The sequence below is a fragment of the Rhincodon typus genome, chromosome 7 (assembly GCF_021869965.1).
Source record: "Rhincodon typus isolate 14 chromosome 7, sRhiTyp1.1, whole genome shotgun sequence".
Classification (NCBI taxonomy): domain Eukaryota; kingdom Metazoa; phylum Chordata; class Chondrichthyes; order Orectolobiformes; family Rhincodontidae; genus Rhincodon; species Rhincodon typus.
This window is the reverse complement of record NC_063338.1, coordinates 10,684,503-10,702,959: the sequence shown is the minus strand read 5'-3', so window position 1 is coordinate 10,702,959 and position 18,457 is coordinate 10,684,503. Positions and strand designations below refer to the sequence as shown.

General features: G+C 46.4%; 1 protein-coding gene across 5 annotated transcripts in view; it reads left to right on the top strand.

Moving 5' to 3' along the window:
- Positions 1-18,457, top strand: part of LOC109911439 (neuropilin-2-like) — a 100,927-nt gene that overhangs the window by 3,324 nt on the left and 79,146 nt on the right. For all 5 annotated transcript variants that reach the window (XM_048598634.1, XM_048598633.1, XM_048598635.1 and 2 more), the window contains one exon: positions 18,151-18,331. In XM_048598634.1, the coding sequence (XP_048454591.1) occupies positions 18,151-18,331 (181 nt within the window). The remainder of the gene's footprint in view (positions 1-18,150; positions 18,332-18,457) is intronic.

The following is an 18,457-nucleotide window of genomic DNA, read 5'->3' as shown; positions in this document are numbered from 1 at the left end:
ATCCGGGTTTAACCGGGACAGTGAGTATCCCCCTGATCCGGGTTTAACCGACACAGTGAGTATCCCCCTGATCCGGGTTTAACCGAGACAGCGTGTATCCCCCGGATCCGGGTTTGACCGGGACAGTGAGTATCCCTGGTCCAGGTTTATCCGGGACAGTATGCCTCTGATCCGGGTTCAACCGGAGCCCGGTTTGCTGTCTTAGGGAATGTTAAGGGAAAGCTTTGGCCTGCCTCCTCGCTCCTTCTCTGCGTTCGGAAAACTTGGGGGCCAGTTTGCAATCTCCAAACCGATCTGAACTCGCTCCTGTGCGGATGTGTGACTCCTTACCGGCGCGCCCAGACAAGCGAGATCCTCCACGCTTTGAGCAAGGGCTGACCCGTCACTTCTAACCCCCCACCCTTCTCCACTCCGTGTCTGAGCTGCCCCGAGGAAAGGGGGAACAGCGATACAGGCCCTCTGCCAGTCACAGCTGAGAACTCACTCGGTCTGAGTTGTTTGTTAGCAGAAGCCAGCGTGAGTGTTTTGTTTTGGTTTGTAAGGCTCAGAATCGCCCCAGCGCGAGTTCAAAGCGCGCCGTGAAAATTTGAATTCAATTCAGTGCAAAGAAACAGAAAATCTGCCCGTGAAATATCGAGGGGAAAGGAAACCTGTTGCCACATGGTCTGTCAGTGTATACAGTGCATCGGATGGTGGTGGAACCTGTGTACGTAGATCTTAAGGAGGAAAAGGGGATGGTTGAAACGGAGGGCTTGCAAACAATGTGGACAAAGGATGCATTGCTGAAACCCACAGCTTCCAATGCCCTTTCCAGTAAAGGTAACAGACACTGGAGCTGAAACCACCGAGAGATCTCCTTCTCCCTCTATGCAGGGTGGCATCTCTTACAGTAACAGAGAGCAACTTTAATTCCTCACACTCCCGCAATCTGCCCTGACACCTTCTGGTCAGTGTGGCTCAGCGACTTTGTGCCTTAACCACTGGGAGACTGGGACAAGGGCTGTGGTTATTAGTGGAGGATGGAAGCGGTGTGAGCATTTAAGCAATGTGTGTGTGTGTTGGGGGGGGGGTGGGTGTTGGGGGGGGGGGGTGCTATCACAGGACTTCTTTTTGAACTGCCAAAAGTTTAAGCGTAATCCACGAGTCTTTTCTGTCAATTGTGTCTGGAAGTGGATAAAGATAGAGAAATGCAAATATCATTTTGAACAGTGGGAAGCCCCTGTCTCATTTGTGAGGTTGTTGTTAACACTCCCAATCCTTAAAATTAACACATGGTCATTTCTGAAGTGTTCCCCATACCTAACCTAGATCAAGAGGTTTCTATCTAACTCGTGGCGACACTGGCTTGGTGAAACTGTCCAGTCTTGTGCATTCCATGTTGCATTTACCCTTTCCTTAACGAGTTCTTTCTCAGATACAGAGTTCTCTCTCAGTTATGGAGCTCTCTCTCAGTTACAGAGTTCTCTCACAGATATGGTGTTCTCTCAGTTACAGAGTTCTCTCTCAGTTATAGAGTTCTTTCTCAGTTGTAGAGTTCTCTCTTAGATATGGAATTCTCTCACAGTTACAAGGTTCTTTCTCAGTTACGGAGTTCTCTCTCACTAGTTGTCTCCCATTTATGTAGTAATTGATTTAATTCTGATACCCCTGAAACATCAGGTGATATTTTATTCCCGTCCAACTCATTTCAATTTTTCTCTTATGTTCTGACTATCCTATTGAAAGTAGTCTTGTTCCACCCTGCAGTTTTGCAATCAAGATTTACCTCACACAATTTACTTCCTCTCCAAGACTTCAGGTTCAAACTCAGCATTACTGCGCTTAACTGCTGCTTTCTGGCTCATTCCATTTTCACACTTTTCAAACTAAGCACTGTCCTCCATCCAGGGCTACAGTTAGGTATACGAGTGTAAGGAGAAAAGACTTGCATTTATATAGCGCCATTCACAACCTCAGGATGCCCCAAATTGATTTACAACTACTTAACTACTTCTAAAGTGTAGTTACTGATGTAATACAGGAAACATGACAACCAAAACTGCACAGACAGCAAGCCCCCGTCATGAGCACTGTCAGATCATTTGTTTTCATAATGTTGGTTGCTGTGTAAGTTTTGCCCAGGACACCAGGGAGGATTCCTCTTTGAATAATGCCATAGTGTCTTTTCCCTGAGCAGACAGGATCTCTGTTTAATGACACACTGAGAGAGGTGGCATTTTGGATAGTGTAAAACTCCATCAGTGGCTTACTGAATTGTTAGTCCAGATAGTCTGCTCAAATCTTAGCTTAAACACACGTACCAACAGATACAAGAATAGTTTATTCCCTGCTGTTATTAGACTCTTGAATGGACTTCTGAAATTTTACATTTAATGTTGATCTTGCTCCTTGTACACTTTCTGTCGGCATAACATTGTATTCTTCACTCTTCTGTTACCTTAATACAATTTGTATGGTATGATCTGCCTGTCCTGCATGCAAAACAAAACTTTTCATTGTACCTAGGTATATGTGACAATAATAAATCAAAGACTCTGCAATGGGACTCAAACCTAAATCTTCTGACGCCATGCTGTTTCTAGGCAGGTTGATGTCTGTGACTTTTCTCTCTGGACCATAGGAGGTTGAGAGGCAACCTTATAGAAGTTTACAAAATAATGAGGAGTATAGATAGAGTTAATGGTATTTGTCTTTTCCCTAGGATGGGGGATTTCAAGACTAGGGGCACACTTTTAAGGTGAGAGGAGGGAGAATTAAAAAAGACATAAGGGGCATATTTTTTACACAGAGGCTTGCGTGTGGAATGAACTTCCTGAGGAAGTGGTGGATGTGGGTACAATTACAACATTTAAAAGACATTTAGATAAGTACATGAATAGAATAGGAATAGGAATAGAATACATGAATTGGAAAGGTTTGGAGGGATATGGGTCAGGAGAAGGCAAGTGGGACTAGTTTAGTTTGGGATTATGTTGGCATGGACTGGTTGGACCGAAGGGTCTGTCTCTGTGCTGTATGACTCTATGAGGTTTGTTACCATTGCCATGAATACAGGGCAGACCACTTCCCTTGGTCTGGGTGTGGTGGGCTATGTATGGAACGTCAGTGCAGTTTTTTTTCCTCCCTAGTGTATCCTAACTGTGAGTAAAAGCATGTGAGTAAAAACAAGAGAATTTTTTTTTCTAATTCCACATGCATGATGGAATGTTCTCCTACCTTTTTTGGGCTGTGTTTAGTTTCTGAAGGAAATGTTTAAAGTTGTGCAGGGATATTTTGGTGTGGAACGAGTCATTAGCTGGGAACTCTGCCTAAGTAAGTGGATTCATGGCATGGAACCAGTACCTCCCTGTCAAAATGAGACAGGCATTTCCCAACCAGTATCAGCACCAAATTACCTTGGATGTGTTACAGCCCCGGACATACCCAGATTAAAGACTGTTCTGCCTGCCGCAATAACAAATCAGAAAGGCAGGTTTGAATTTATATAGCAGCTTTCATAATTTCAAAATTTCATCCTGAAGAGCTTTGGGTGGTGCAGTGGTTAGCACAGCTGCCTAATAGTGCCAGGGACCTACGTTCAATCCTAACCTCAGGCGAATGTCTGTGTGGAGTTTGCATGTCCTCCCTGTGTCTGTGTGGGTTTCCGCCAGGTGCTCCAGGTTCCTCCCACAGTCCAAAGATATGCAGCTTAGGTGAACTGGCTGTGCCAAATTGTCTCGGCATGTGTAGGCTAGGTGGGTTGGTCATGGTTAATGTGGGGTTACAGGGATTGGGTGGGATGCTCTTCAGAGGGGGTTAGCACACACTCAATAGCTGAATGGCCTCTATCTGCATTGTAGGGACTCTATGAACTTTACAACCAATGAAGTATATTGAAGTGTGGTCATTGTAGGAAATGCAGAAGCCAACTTGAATACAGCCACAAAATGCATTTTAATCATGAGCGAAGAATCTGTTTTAATGTGCAATTAGTTTTGGGATAATGTGAATTCTTGTGTAAATAATACATTCAACTGCTGTTTGGTTGGAAGTGCCAAAAGTTTTGAAAGATGAGTGATATGAGGCAAAGTCGGAATGTTGTATGTCCTGGAAGGTGATGGCATTCCCAAATACATGCTGTCCCCTGTTTTTCTGGGTGGTAGTGTTTGTCAAATCTTTGAGTTGTTGAATTGTATCTTATATGTGCTGCACACTGCACAGTGATCAATGTTGGGAAAGTGACTGTTTAGACATTTTTAATCAACCTGTTCAGACATGTTATGACTCACCTCTGGAGCAGGTGGGAATTGAACATTTGCTGATCTGGCTCAAAGACAGGGATACTGCCACTGCACTACAAGAGCCCCGAGGTAAAGTTGGCAAAGTCCTAGAGGACCTTATGGCTGCTATCTCATTAGAGAGACAGAGAGTGACAATTGATGACGGTTTAACCTGAGGGTCACCACACCTCAGGTGAGGGGAGAGGTTGAGAAGGAGAGTCCTTCGTGGTAACATCAGCTGGTGTGGGAATTGGACCCACACTGTTGGTGTCAGTCTGCATTACAAATGAGCTAACTGACCCCAGAGGGTTCAGTGTGTGAATAATCTGTCTTTTAGGTGTTTGCTATAGGATATGTAAGAAATTTAGGCAATGGATGATTTTAGCAGTGTATGTTTGGAATAAATAATTTTATAAAATAGGTCCAGCACATTACAGAGCAAAATCTAATCAGTTACATGTTACCCTGCATTTGGAGCGAACCCCATAATTAAGTTAATGTTTTTCTCTTTCAAGGAAATACAATAATAGCCTGAATATAGGCTACACCCCTAATAAAAAACAGATGAGGATTATATGAGTAAATATGGTATGCAAAGACATTGATGGCTCCACTCAACTTCATATGACTCAGAAGGCTGGTTAATAACAGATCCTGAGCAAATGAGCTGTAATCAGGATGGTATAAACTATTTGATTTCAGCTGTAGCATTCCTTCCTCTTCCTTTCCATCTCCCCACACACACTAACAGCTGTCATCATGGCCTGTGCCTGATGGTCATTTGATAGTGTGTGAGATGAGTGTAACCGCTGGACAGATCAGAATCAGTGAGTTGCTATAAAAACTTCAGCCAACCTGTCTGCAGTTCTGCGGATCCTACTCCGGCCACAAGACTCCTTGCCAGAGCCACATCCTCAGATCTCCCCAGAGCCAGACAAACATCTCCGATTTCCTGCTCCCACACGAGAAACCTCCAAAGCACCAGCCCCCAAACCCCCAGCAGCAAACTAGCCCTCCAGTACCTGTCTAACCATGCGCAATTCAACATTTTGTAGCCAGTGAATCAAAAGGTTGTGATTTCGTAGGTCCCCTCCCCTCCGGGGAATTTCACTTGGTAATGTCAGTGCAGTACTAAGTAAGTGTTGCACTATCAAAGAGTTACTGCTTTTCAAAATGCAAAACCAAGGACCCTGTCTGCCCTCGCAGGTGGATGCAAGGGGCACTAGGTTGAGAGAGAAGTTTCCCTGAGTGTCCTGTCCAACGTTTATCACTTCAACCAACACTAGGTTAAACTTTTGGCACTTCCAACCAAACAGCAAATGAATGCATCATCAACACATGGATTCATATTATCTGGAAACCCATGGAAACAGATTCATGATCAGAATGGAAAATGGAATGGCCTGCTCTTTACATCACAGTCTGTGGGAGCTAACCGAGCTCAATTTGACTGTCACGTTTCCTACATCACTACATTTCCGAAGAACTTTGTTGTCTGGATTGGACTGTGATTGTGAGAGGAGATATCTCAACGCCAGCCTTTTGTTCCAAAGTTCAGCTGTGAGCAGGATTGACAGGGTTTTCTGCTGTTGTGGACATGCTGCCTGATGTTAATCCAATTTGGAGCCTTTCGAAGAAGGCTGGCAAAAATGTGAGGCACTCACTGCCTCCGAAAAGCACTGTGGAGACTGGGGGACAATTGAAAATTCTAAATCTAAAATAGATCCACTAACTTTTTTTTTGTTGAGGGGTGCAGGGGAAGGTGTTGGTAGGGACACTAAAGGATGTGGAGTCAAGGTGGAAAATTGGAGCTGAGATATTGAGCAGCTAGGAAGTAACTAAATGGAGGCAATGTTGAAGGGGCTGAATGGCCTCCAGGCTTTGATTTGAATAGCCACTCATTTTAAGAGACCAGGTGATGGTCAATCAGCTGCAATAAGTAAGAGAAATGTTATCTTTTGACTATAAACAATGGTGGTCATGGAAACAAGGCTGACTTAATGTGTTATAACAAGGTGTAGAGCTCGATGAACACAGCAGGCTGGGAGAGGGGTCTATACCAGGCCAAGGTTACCTGAGGTAAAGTTCAGTGCGAAATGTGGCGCTGGAGTCAGCTTATTGTGTTTTTTTTTAAGAATATGCATGGTGAAAACAGTTATCGGTTCCCCTGCCAGGGCAGCGGAGGTTTTCCTGCTGAATGAGCGGCGTTCGTGTTCTTGGCCGGGAGTCACATCCAGCCAACAATAAGTCCTTCAGTCCTAGTACAAAATAAAGCTTTTACTTTTAACTGCGTAAATCCCTCTTCAGTTACCTCTTCAATGCAACAGCGAATGGAGCCCACTGTCTTTCTTCCTGCCTCGACCCAGAGACTTCCCCTGCTTCAAAAGAGCCCAAGCGCCGACCCTCTGACAGCGGGGCCCAGTGCCCACTCTTTAGTGACTTGCGCCTTTGAGAGCGAGAACTTCTTAGACGTGTCTGCACTGCACGTCCGCAACCGGTTCGCGCCCGGGGTGTCATCAAGGATAGGAGCGGCTGGATGATATTCCTCACACCCTCCTGCCCTCCTCTGCTCCCCACCCAGCTTCACAATAACCGAGGCCCATCGCAGCTGCCGCTCCATACCAACGGAAAACAGCTAAAGCCAGCATGGATCTACCCCAGGTCTGGCTCCGTCTCATCTCCAGCCCCACAACCCTCCTGAGACCGATGTGCTCCTCCAGTTCAGGCTGCTGGCGTGCCTCCTGTTCTCTTTGGTGGCCGCACCTTCCACAGCCGAGGCCAGAGCTCCAGAATACCATCCATAATTCTCCCGGAGACAGTAAGAACTGCAGATGCTGGAGTCAGAGGTGACACAATTTGGAGCTGGAGGAACACAGCAGGCCAGGCAGCATCAGAGGAGCAGGAAAGCTGACTTTTCGGGTCGGGACCCTTCTTCAGAAAATCTCTGAATTCACTCTGTATCTCTACCTTGTCCGTTTTGAAGCTGCCTCTGAGGGCCTATCGCTCTGACCAAGCTTTTGGTCATGACCTGACATCTTCTCGCGTTGGCTCGGCGCCACAATCTGCCTTCCTCCCTCAGCCCCTTGGTTTGTGTTCCCGTAGTAAGAGCGCTATGCAAAGGCGGGCTGTTGCTGCTACTCAGCCTTACATTTTAACGACCAGTGGGAGTTCAGCCAATGCATTAGCTGCTCTATACGGCACCGACCACACGTATCCGAAAGATCCCAGGCCAAACCCGCGGTTCGTCATGAGCTGATGGAGGTGCAGCCGATTGCGCACAGCAAGATCCCACAAAACACAAGCGCAGTTCTGGCCGTGCGAGCAGTTTCATGACGTTGGCTGAAGGATGAATGTGATCTGGGGTGCTGTGGTGAACTCACCCATTCTCCTTCAAAATATGTGCCTCTCGGGGTCTTTTGCATCCACTTGGAGGGCAGATGAAAGGCAGGAGAGACTCAGTGGTCTTCTGCTCCTGTTTCTTATGTTCCCAGCATTTCAAATCAAAGCACCTGCACCATTGCAACACTCCCTCGGAACTGGTATCAGCCGAGATTACTCAAAAACTCAAGAAGGGGATTTGAACACACAACCCATTGACACAGGGCCAGATCTCTTCAAGGTGCAAGCCCTGCTCAGGTTAAGATTCGTGTCATCACTCTAGGGCCGCTTCTGCATCGATAAACCACAACGTCATACACACTGAGGTTTTCTTAAAATACCTTGGACATGTCCACAGAATCACAGGAGTGTCACACAGCACAGAAACAGGCCATTCTCCACCCGCCCCCCCTCTCTCTCTGTCGGTACCAGCTCTCAGAAAATGAAACAATCCGGTTAGTTCCCCGTCCCGCCCTTTCCCATAACCCCTACGAATATATCTAGCATTTTCCTTACACTTTTTTTTTCAAAATTTCCACTCCACTGGCCGCAGGAGAGCACAGAGCGAGGTAGATGGAGTCTGAGGGAGGGAGCAGTAGAGGGAGGGGAGCGAGTAGCAGTTGTGGTTGGTGAAACCAAGGCAAGCCTAAGTTTGCAGAGCTGAGAGCTGCCTCTTCGGCAAACAGCCAACCAGTTCTCCGTTCCTGAGGAAAAATAAAACAACACGCTTCTTTCCAGCAGCTGCTGCAGTCTGTGTGATGTCGCTCGAGATTCAGGTTGGGGGAAAAACTGCTTCGAAACACTTGCCTTACACCACCTGCCAACTTGGAAGAGCACCCTGTTCAGTCTCACCCGGGGCTCCCCTGATGGTGTGACAAGACCCGAAGGGTAGAAGCCATCAATCAGTGCCGGGTTAAGGTTAAACCTCTCCCAACGTCCAGCGACCAACCAGTGCAACAACAATATTAGATAACAAGGTGTAAAGCTGGATGAACACAGCAGGCCAAGCAGCATCAGAGGAGTAGGAAGGCTGACGTTGAGGCGATGGGGGAAGGGGAGGTGTGAAAATCCTGCCAGAGTCTCATGAGAGTCATAAACAGGTTGTCATTTTTCACTCATAGATCAGAGTATCATGTGTTCCTTTATAGAATCATAGAGTCATTAAGATGTACAGCTCGGAAACAGACCCTTCGGTCCAACTCGTCCATGCCGACCAGATATCCTAAATTAATCTACTCCCACTTGCCAGCATTTGGCCCATATCCCTCTAAACCCTTCCTATACGTGTGATCCTACCTTTATCTCTGTTTTGCTGCCTCTCCCAGGAGATTATCCAAGTTGTGAGGGGAGGGCTGAGCTTTGTGGTAGGTAATGGTCCTGAGCTCAAGAGGAACAAGCTAAGTGACCTCTGTGCGTTATCGCCTGCCCCTTGCTTTTTGTAACTTTGTCACTATATCCGTGTTACAGAGTAGTCATAGAATCGGTGGGAAGCCATCCTATCTCACCAGCCCTTGTCCGCAACCACCAAATTACCTCCCATTCCCTTTTGAAAACGTTTATCCTATTCTTTCTCCGAGAAGGAGCTACTGAATCTGTGCCTGGCAGAGCGTTCCAGCTCATGTCAGCTTGCCGTGTAATTCCCTTTCCTCATCTCTCTGTCATTAATTATGATCGACTTGGAGTGCAGTGGCGCCCAGTCCTGCAGCTTCTTAAACTGTAATCTCTGTGTTTTCTTTCCAATAAACTCTTCTCTGAAATGTTTTCATTTCCGTGTTCCCAAAGCAACGTCCTTTTCTTCACTGTAATGAATCTAGCAGCACAGGGAATGAACTTGCTGCTCGAGTGAGCAGCAACAGAAAAATCGTTTAAAGTGGGATTTCTCCAGCTTCGCCCGTCTGGCTGTATCCGAAAGGTCCCGCACTCCTCCGCCCCCTGATTTATTTTGTTTGTGCAGTCGAAGCATGTCACCTCGGTGTGAAGCCAACATGTGATGGGAAAGGTTCTTAAAATGTTAAAAGAAAAGTGAATACAGAATAATTCCCCTGGCTACTTAACTCTTATAGTCACCACTGCCAACCACTGACCTCTCCTCTAGCCCCTTCCCTCACTGTAGCATTGATGTCACTCCCTCCAGCAACTTCGGATCCCAAGTTCCACACTTTTCCACTACTTTGTCTGTCTGACTCTCTCTCCCTTTGGGCTCGATCCCCACCTATCGTTTACTCCGTACTACCGCCCCCCCCCACCCCACATTTTGCATTAAAATAAATGATTTTCCTAGCTGCCATCGGTTCCAAGGAAGGGTCACCGGACCCGAAACGTTCGCTCTGATTTCTGTTCACACATTTCCCTTACAGGATGGCACAGGTGGCTCAGTGGTTAGCACTGCGCTAGGGATCCGGGTTCGATTCTGCCCTCGGGCAACTGTCTGTGTGGACTTTGCACATTCTCCCTGCGTCTGTGTGGATTTCCTTTGGGTGCTCCGGTTTCCTCCCACAGTCCAAAGATGTGCCGATTAGGCGCATTGGCCATGCTATAATGTCCAGGGATGTGTAGATTATGTGGGGTGGGTGAGGGTCGGTGTGGACTTGGGCCGAAGGGCCTGTTTCCACACCACAGGCATTCTATGAAAGCTTCTTCTATTCTATGCTTAGCTTTTCCAGCAATTTCTATTTTTGATAGGGTCCCAAGCTCTGGAATTCCCTGCGTCTCCTAACACTTAGTGGTGCTGCATTTCCTCCCTTTCCAGCAGGCCTAAATCACCTGTTGTCAGCCTCAGTAACTTTCCACACAATGCCTTCTTCTGTCCAGAACACCCCTCAGGAGCCATCTGAACTCACTTCATTGAATCTCTACAGTGGGGGGGAAGCAGGCCATTCAACCCATCGAATCCATACTGACCCTTCAAAGGGCATCCCACCCAGCCCCAGCCCCTAACCTATCCCTGTATTTCCCATAGCTAGCCCGCACATCCCTCAACACGAAGGGTAATTTAGCACAGTCAATCCACCTACCCTGCACATCTTTGGGACTGTGGGAGGAAACCGGAGCACCCGGAGGAAACCCACGCAGACACGGGGAGAATGTGCAAACTCCTCACAGACAGTCGCCCGAGGGTGGAATTGAACCCAGATCCCTGGCGCCATGAGGCAGCAGTGCTAACCACTGAGCCGCCATGCCACCCTCGTATCATTATTTTCTAACCAACCAGTTCAGTGTTGTCATGGCTGTGGGATTTGAACCGGGGCCTCCTAGCTCGGAGGTGGGACACTACCACTGCGCCCACAGATCGGCTGTTGTCGAATTTTCCGTCCCAGCTATAGGCCAGGCTGAACCAAGGAAAAGTTATGCCAACCTTTTACGGTGAATTCCTGGGGAGTGAAAAACATGTGCGGGATGGGGCCTAACACAGCGGTCATTAAAAAGACAATTTGGCCTTCACATATTTAACAAAGCTGAGGAGGTTGGGGAGGGTAGCAGGACATGCTCTGCCTAGATACTTACTTTTAAAACTCACTGACATGCAGAGACTACAGAAACTAAGACTGCTCTGCTTAGAAACCAAAAAGGAAGTTTATTCGGTGCATTCAAAATGACGAGGCATTTTGATACTGCATTGAGGAAAAAAACTGTGTACCGATACAAGGGTTAGACAAACTGACAAAGAACTGGGGAATTGTGAGGAGTTATTGTTTACACAGTGCATTGCCATGATCTGGAGCACGTTGCCTGAGGGGGCTGGTGGAAGCAACTTCCATTGTAATAGTCATGAGATAAATACTTGGAAAGGAGACATTTCCATGTAGGGGAAAATGAAACAGGGCAATTGGAAGAATTAGGGGGTAGCAATTTCACAGAACCTCGACAGAGAGGATGGGCTAAATGGCCTCACTTTGCACTGGAAGGTTTGAAGAGTGTCCCGCTACACGGATGGCTCTTGTTTGTTCCTTCCACACTTAGGAATGAGGGAGAAGGAGTGATCACAGAACTGCTTGTGCCTGTGTTGTGTCTGAGCTCTGAGTGGTATCTCCGGTACCTGGTGGACTTTTTGTAGAACAGCAGAGGCCCTTTGAGGAGATTCTAAACAGATGAGATTTCCAGACGTGGAAAACCGCACCGTCGCATGACACAGATGAGATGCCCTCGGAATACGTTTTTTAAAAATTACGATTGACATTTTGATTAATCTTAAATTCAACTCGACAACTTCATTTGCAATATGCATATATAAACCGTCATAAATCATTCTTAATGTGACGCTAGCTTCCCTTCTGTCATTCAGCTTCTGTACACAGTTCCGAGGGAGAGACTCCCTTGCCCTTTGCTTTGAGTATGAGTCGGCGAACGGAAATGGGAAAAACAGAAAGGTTTGCATTTAGGTGGCGCCTTTCCCAACCTCAAAAGTTGGTGTTGGGGGGGCGGGGGTGTTCTCAAAAGTGTTTCACAGCCACATTTTTTTGCAGTGGAGTTACAGGAGTTGTGGAATGCAGCTTGCTCTTCCTGCCATTGGGTGCTGGGGGAAAACATTATGCCCTTCCCTCCTGGTCCTGACTAAAGTCAGCGCTGAGGACCAGGAATTGTTCCTAACGCAGAATCAGACCTGGCAAGCAAATGTAGATTCCAATAAATTCGAGGCTTGGGGAAACCTGGCCGGTGGTGGTGGTGGTATCTAACCAGTTGAGGCCAACAGGACGAGAGGTAGAGGGGGTAGATGGGGAAGGAATATGTCTGATCCGAGCACTTGATGGGCAAAGAAGAGAATGGGGACTTTAATACAACAACTGAAGAGCAAGGAAAAGGGGGAATACTCCCAGAGTATCCAATTTGTTTTTAATTTCAAAAATATACTGTATTCATAAAAAATATAGAGTCATATAGCACGGTTACAGACCCTTCAGTCCAACTTGTCCATGCCGACCAGACATCCCAATCTAACCTACTCCCATTTGCCAGCATTAAACCCTTCCTATTCATGCACCCATGCAGATACCTTTTAAATGTTGTAATAGTACCAGCCTCCACCACTTCCTCTGGCAGCTCGTCCCATACACACTCTACCCTCTGCAAGTAAAAGTCACCCCTCAGGTCCTTTTTAAATCTTTGCAACAAAAACAAAGTTGCTGGAAAAGCTCAGCAGGTCTGTCAGCACCTGTGGAGGAGAAAACAGAGTTAACGTTTCGGGTCCGGTGACCCTTCCTCAGACCCTGTAGTTTTGGACTCTGCCACCTAAGGAAAAAGACCTTGGCTATTCACCCTATCCATGCTCCTCATGATTTTATAAACCTCCAGAAGGTCACCCCCTCAGCCTCCCACGCTCCAGGGAAGATTGCCCCAGCCTATTCAGCCTCTCCCCGTCAAAAATGCAGTAGCATATCAAGGAAACAAACAAACATTGGAGTTTGGCTCTATTAAAACAAAGCTAAAGCATCTCTTACTTGTACAAGTAAGAGCTTGTGCATTTGAAGCACGGGGAGAGTCCGATAACCGAACGGCACTCCCAGACTATCCAGTAGGATGGGGATGGGATTCTATTTCAGCCAATTATGAGGCACATGGAGGAGAGGAGTTGATCTAATGCAGTCAATGTGGAAACAATGTGAGTGGGCTTTAGTCTAGTGGTTTGTGGGAGAGGTGTTGCTATCAATTCTAGTCTCTTCATGCAACTTGGTGACTTTATCTTCAATGTCTGTTAAAGCTCCTGTGAAACGCTTCAGCACGATGCTCAAGGTCCAATTTAAATCGTATTTTATAGAGTCACCGTAGGTTCGCCCCCAGGAGAACCGGTTCCTGGTAGTGGCAGTGTGAGGCAGACCAAGAGAGCAGGGTCTCTGCGAGCAAATAAAAGAGCTGCTGGTGTCTGTCTTGTGTGAACTTTTGTCTATCCTGGTGCAAGCGACAGGCGAAGTAATCTCTCCATCAAGACAGCTCAGTGAGGACAGGAGGCCTTTCAGTGCTTAAAGGACGCTGTTTAGCACATAAATGTTTCCTGTCATCACAGGGTTGCCTTATCTCTTAAGCTGATGCAGAGATAGCTGGTTTGCATTCAGCTAAAATACACAGACTTATCGGCATCATAAATAAAATGCTATCACGTCGATGCTGGAGATTAGGGAAACAATGCGTTTTTCAGCGAGACATTTCTTTTGAAATCTGTCGTTTTTTTAAATTTTGCTTTTATGGAGGTTTCTTTTGTGTGTGTACTACTGAGATATGGGACTTACACATTTCCATCTTTCATGCTCAGTGCCAACATCCAGCACTGTCAAATCAGATACAGACCCGGTTTAAGGGCTGAAACGAAAAAAAAAACAGAAACCGTAAGAGTGTGGAAGCAGGCCATTCGGCCCATCGAGTGGAACGGGAGAACTTCACTGTGGTTTGTGGGACTGTGCAGTATATGGACTGGCTGTTATGATTCTCGACATTAAAGCAGCACTTCACTGACTGTTAGGCACTGAGGCATACTGTTATAATGTGGTTCAATAAAGTGTGGATTTGCATTTCTAGCAGGGGTCTCATAGCTCCCAAAAGAGTTACATTTTTATTCAAATCTTCATTTTGCTAGTTATGCATAAGAGAAAGTAGGACTTTTCTTCTTAACATGGCCCATCAAGTAAACAGTGACCCTCCTTACCCAGCTTCTTACCCAGATCACCACCCCCCCTCCCCCACTACTCTATCCCTGTTTTTCCCATGATTTATCCACCTGGCCTGCACATCCCTGGACACTATGGGCATTTCCCATGGCCAATCCGCCTAACCTGCACATCTTTGGACTGTGGGAGAAAACTGGAGCAAACCCACGCAGACACGGGGAGAATGTGCAAACTCCACACAGACAGGTGCCCGAGGGTAGAAAAAGGCAGTAGTGTGAACCAGCTGAGCCACTGTACCACCCCAGATGCCAGTATATCTGACACACCTTCAAGACGGAAACATGTGATGCTGCTAGAGGCCAAAAAGTGCTTCAAAAGGATCATGTTTAATTTTAAACAAAACATGGTAGCAATTCAGGATATGGATGTAAATCTGTGTTTGTATTTTGACTTTTGATCTTTTAAATGTCAGAGTTGGTGGTCAGTGGGCATTATCGAATGTAAAGTTATTCTCTCTGTCTGAATCGCAGACACCTGAAGTGATATACTATTCCCCATTTGACAGCAAGAATAGCACCCAATCATAACCAAGTTTTTCAGCCCAATAAAACAGCTTGATGAGAGGCTACGTGTGTGTGTCTGTGTGTGTGTGTGTGGATGTATGTGTGTGTACGCACCCATCTATATTTGCTTCTGTCTTTGTGTGTCTGTGTTTAGGTATGTGTGTACATCTAGGTGTGTGCATGCATCTATGTGTCTAATATGTGTGTATCTGTGTGTCTGTCTGTGTTCATATGTCTCATATGTATATTTGCATGTGTGTGGATGTCAGTCTATATGTGTCTGTCCTGTGTGCCTGCCTGTCTGCCCATGGGAGTATGTCTGTGTGGGAATGTGTTGCATGTGTACATGTATCCATCTGTGCGTCTGTCTTGTGCCTGTGTTTGTATGTGTGTTTATTGTGTGTCTATATCTGTGTCTCTGTCTGCATTTGTGTGAGTCTCTGTTCTGTCTGTGTCTCTGTTTCTGTCTTTGTGTATGTGTGAATGTCCACCTACGTGTGTCTGTGCCTCTGTTAAAACTGTGTGTATGTGTGAGTGTCTGTCGATGTCTGCATGTGTGGAAGCTGAGGGGTAGGATTGGAATTTCCAGGAATTGAAGATCCAGCTGACTGCTGGGAACAAGCCCACAAGTCAGAGCTGCGTGAATAATGTCTTTTTTTATTTCATTTAAACACCTTTGTTTATCACTTCGAAAAATAATTGAGCTGGAACAAAGACTGATCTGCAAAGGGAAGCAGGAAGGCCTGTTGGCTTTCTGACTCATGTAGACAGGAGATGGGCATGTGGAATAGCTGTCAACAGGAATGTGGGAGTAAACAGTAAATGTGATAGTCAGTGGTCATTCAATCAAACTCCTGAGAATAGGACCAACCAGAGCTGTGCCAATGAGTGCATGTCCTGAGGGTGGTTTGCATTGGTTTCTGCCCCGACATACATAAAGAGTTTTAGGAAGAGCAAGTGCTCTTCAGAGGAGAAACTACCCTCAACTGATGTGTAGAGTCGAGGGGCAAAATTCTACTGGGTGGTGGACGATAGGGTGTGGAGGAGGTGAGGAAGGTCAGTAAAATTCCAGAGAATTGCTTGGAGATGACTCCCTGATGCAGTCCTTCAGGTGGACCATTTCCCAGCAGTTGGAAAGGCTGTTGCATGTGTAAGGCTGTGAGCTGGAATCACAGCATTGTCAGCGCACAGAAAGAGGCCACTTGGCCCATCATGTTCACACCGGCTGTTTTGAGCATTTTTCTCTCATTGCCGATCCCTTTGCCATTACCCCGTAACCCTGCGTATTATTTCTGTTCAAATAATAATCCAATACCCTCCCGAATGCCTCAGTTGAACCTGCTTCCACCACATGTCCAGGCCAGGTGTTCCACATCCCATCTACTCATTTGGTGAAAACATATATATCTCACAACGTCTGCACTTCACTTTAGACTGTGCCCTCTCGTTCTTTGTGATAGAATCATCAGGTCATACAGCATTGTCCAGGATCACACACCATCATCTCTATAATTCCACCACGTGAACAGACAAATCAGTGACTACCAGCTAAGCACAATTGGCACAACAGCACAGCTCTTAGTAAGTGGTACCAGCAACATCTGCATTCATTTGGCATCTGCCATTTTGCAAAACATCCCAAGGGTTCATAACAACAGCATCGTCAGATAAAATTTATAATAACGCGAAAAGAAACATTGTGGCCAGCAATTTGAGAACTTCATTCAAAAGGTTGTGTTCCCATGGCATGTCAGAAAGCAGGGCCGACAGGAAAAGTGGCTTGAGGAGAGTGTGTCGTGTCCAGTTCCAGCCCTATCTCGCCAGACGTGAGCTGTTCCCAGAAAAAAAAACTCACCATTCTGCGGATGGCAGTGGAAATATTGACATCGCTTGTGCCCACATCACCTCTAAAAGACTGCCGTGAGACAGTGGTGTAGTGGGTGATGAACATGTGTTCAAATCCCGGGAATGCCAGATTGTGATTTTGAACTCAATGTGAAAAAATAACTTGGAATAAAGAGCTGACCTCGTGTAGCCAGAGTTGTAAAAGTTCACCTGGTTTATAAAGTTGAAGGCTGGTCCTAGTCATACAGCACGGAAACAGGCCCCTTTGTCACAACTTGTCAATGCTGACCAGGTTTCTTGAACCGAACGTCCCATTTGCACCTGTGTTTGGCCCTTAGCCCTCTTAAACCTTTGTGGAAATGAGAGACGGTTTTGGGCACTGTAGTGGAGTAAGGAGATCTCCAAGAGGTGAAAGTTAAAATAATAAAAGACGACTGAGCTTGTCATGCCACTGTCCTTCTGTGTGTAAACTTTGGCATAATGTCTTGTAGGACCGCCGTTGCTGAGGCAACGAGCCCTTTAAGGAACACAGGAGGGTGACCTTTATGCAGGCTGCAGGAGGACTGCTAAAGAATAATGAGGTGTTAACATTGACACAGGCAGAGACCCTGACTGCAAGGATTAGCGTTTGCAAAAGGTGAACAGGAGACCCTGTTCAGCTTGGACTGCACTTTAAAAGGAAAATCTGTTGGTTTCTGAGAAGAAGGCTCAGTGGAAATATTCAGCCTTGGCTTCTTATCCCTTCCGAGATGGTTTCCAAAAGGAGATATGTTTTTCTGCCTTCTTCCGTTGCAGAAAAAGTGACGCCTCTCCCCTTCCTCGGTTCGTAGTCAATCACCGGTTTCTGTAGATCTCAGATTCCTGTACATTGCTAGTTCCAATGACAGTGTGGTCTGCGTGTCAGTCTCCTGCATTAGCCACCCGTCCATTTTGAAGTCATGACACTGAAAGAGTCCTTTCGGCCAATAGTGTCTCCTTGAATGAGCTTTGCCCATTTCACTAGCCTTGTCTTCCACACTTTGACGTTATTTCCTGGTCAAAAGTGCAATCCTACCTGGACAAAAGGCCCACCATTACCAACCTCAGAGCACCAAGCAGAGTGAAGTACTTTTAAAGGGCTGTCATGCCAGAAGCACCACCTCAGGTGCTCACTGGCAATGCCAATGCAGAGATGCCAGTGGATGGAGAGGGGCTATTATGAACTCCCAACTCTTGGCTCCTGTTGTTGAAGCAGGAGAGGCTTTCAACCTTCCCACCCTGACGCCACACTACCCAACAGTTCTGTCTGTAAAATCTCATTGGCGACGTGTTAGCTGCGACAACAATGCTACCAGCTTGCATTTTACATTATAGTGCCTGTAATGTCACGCTGAATCCCATCTGAGGTTGTCACTGCTTGTGTTAAATCATGGGGCTGTTAAATCCATGGGCCAACATCAATATTTGTAGAGTCGCATTTCAAGGCAAGCATGTCCTCCTCACCAACAGTTATTGTTCTTCCTGTTTCAGGAGAGGCACAATGTGGGGAACGTTTAAACGCAGGAGAAGCAGGTTACATCACCTCGCCTGGATACCCACAGGACTACACGGCGCACCAGATGTGTGAATGGGTCATCTATGCCCCTGAGAGCCACCAGAAGATCCTGCTGAACTTTAACCCGCATTTTGAACTTGAAAAACACGACTGCAGGTAGGAGTTCACAAACTTAACCAATGTGGAGTTTGTGTGTGTGTTTGTGTGTTCTGTGTGTCTGTGTGTGTGTTGTGTGTGTGTGTCTGTTTGTGTGTGTGTGTCTGTCTGTGTGAGCGTGTGTGT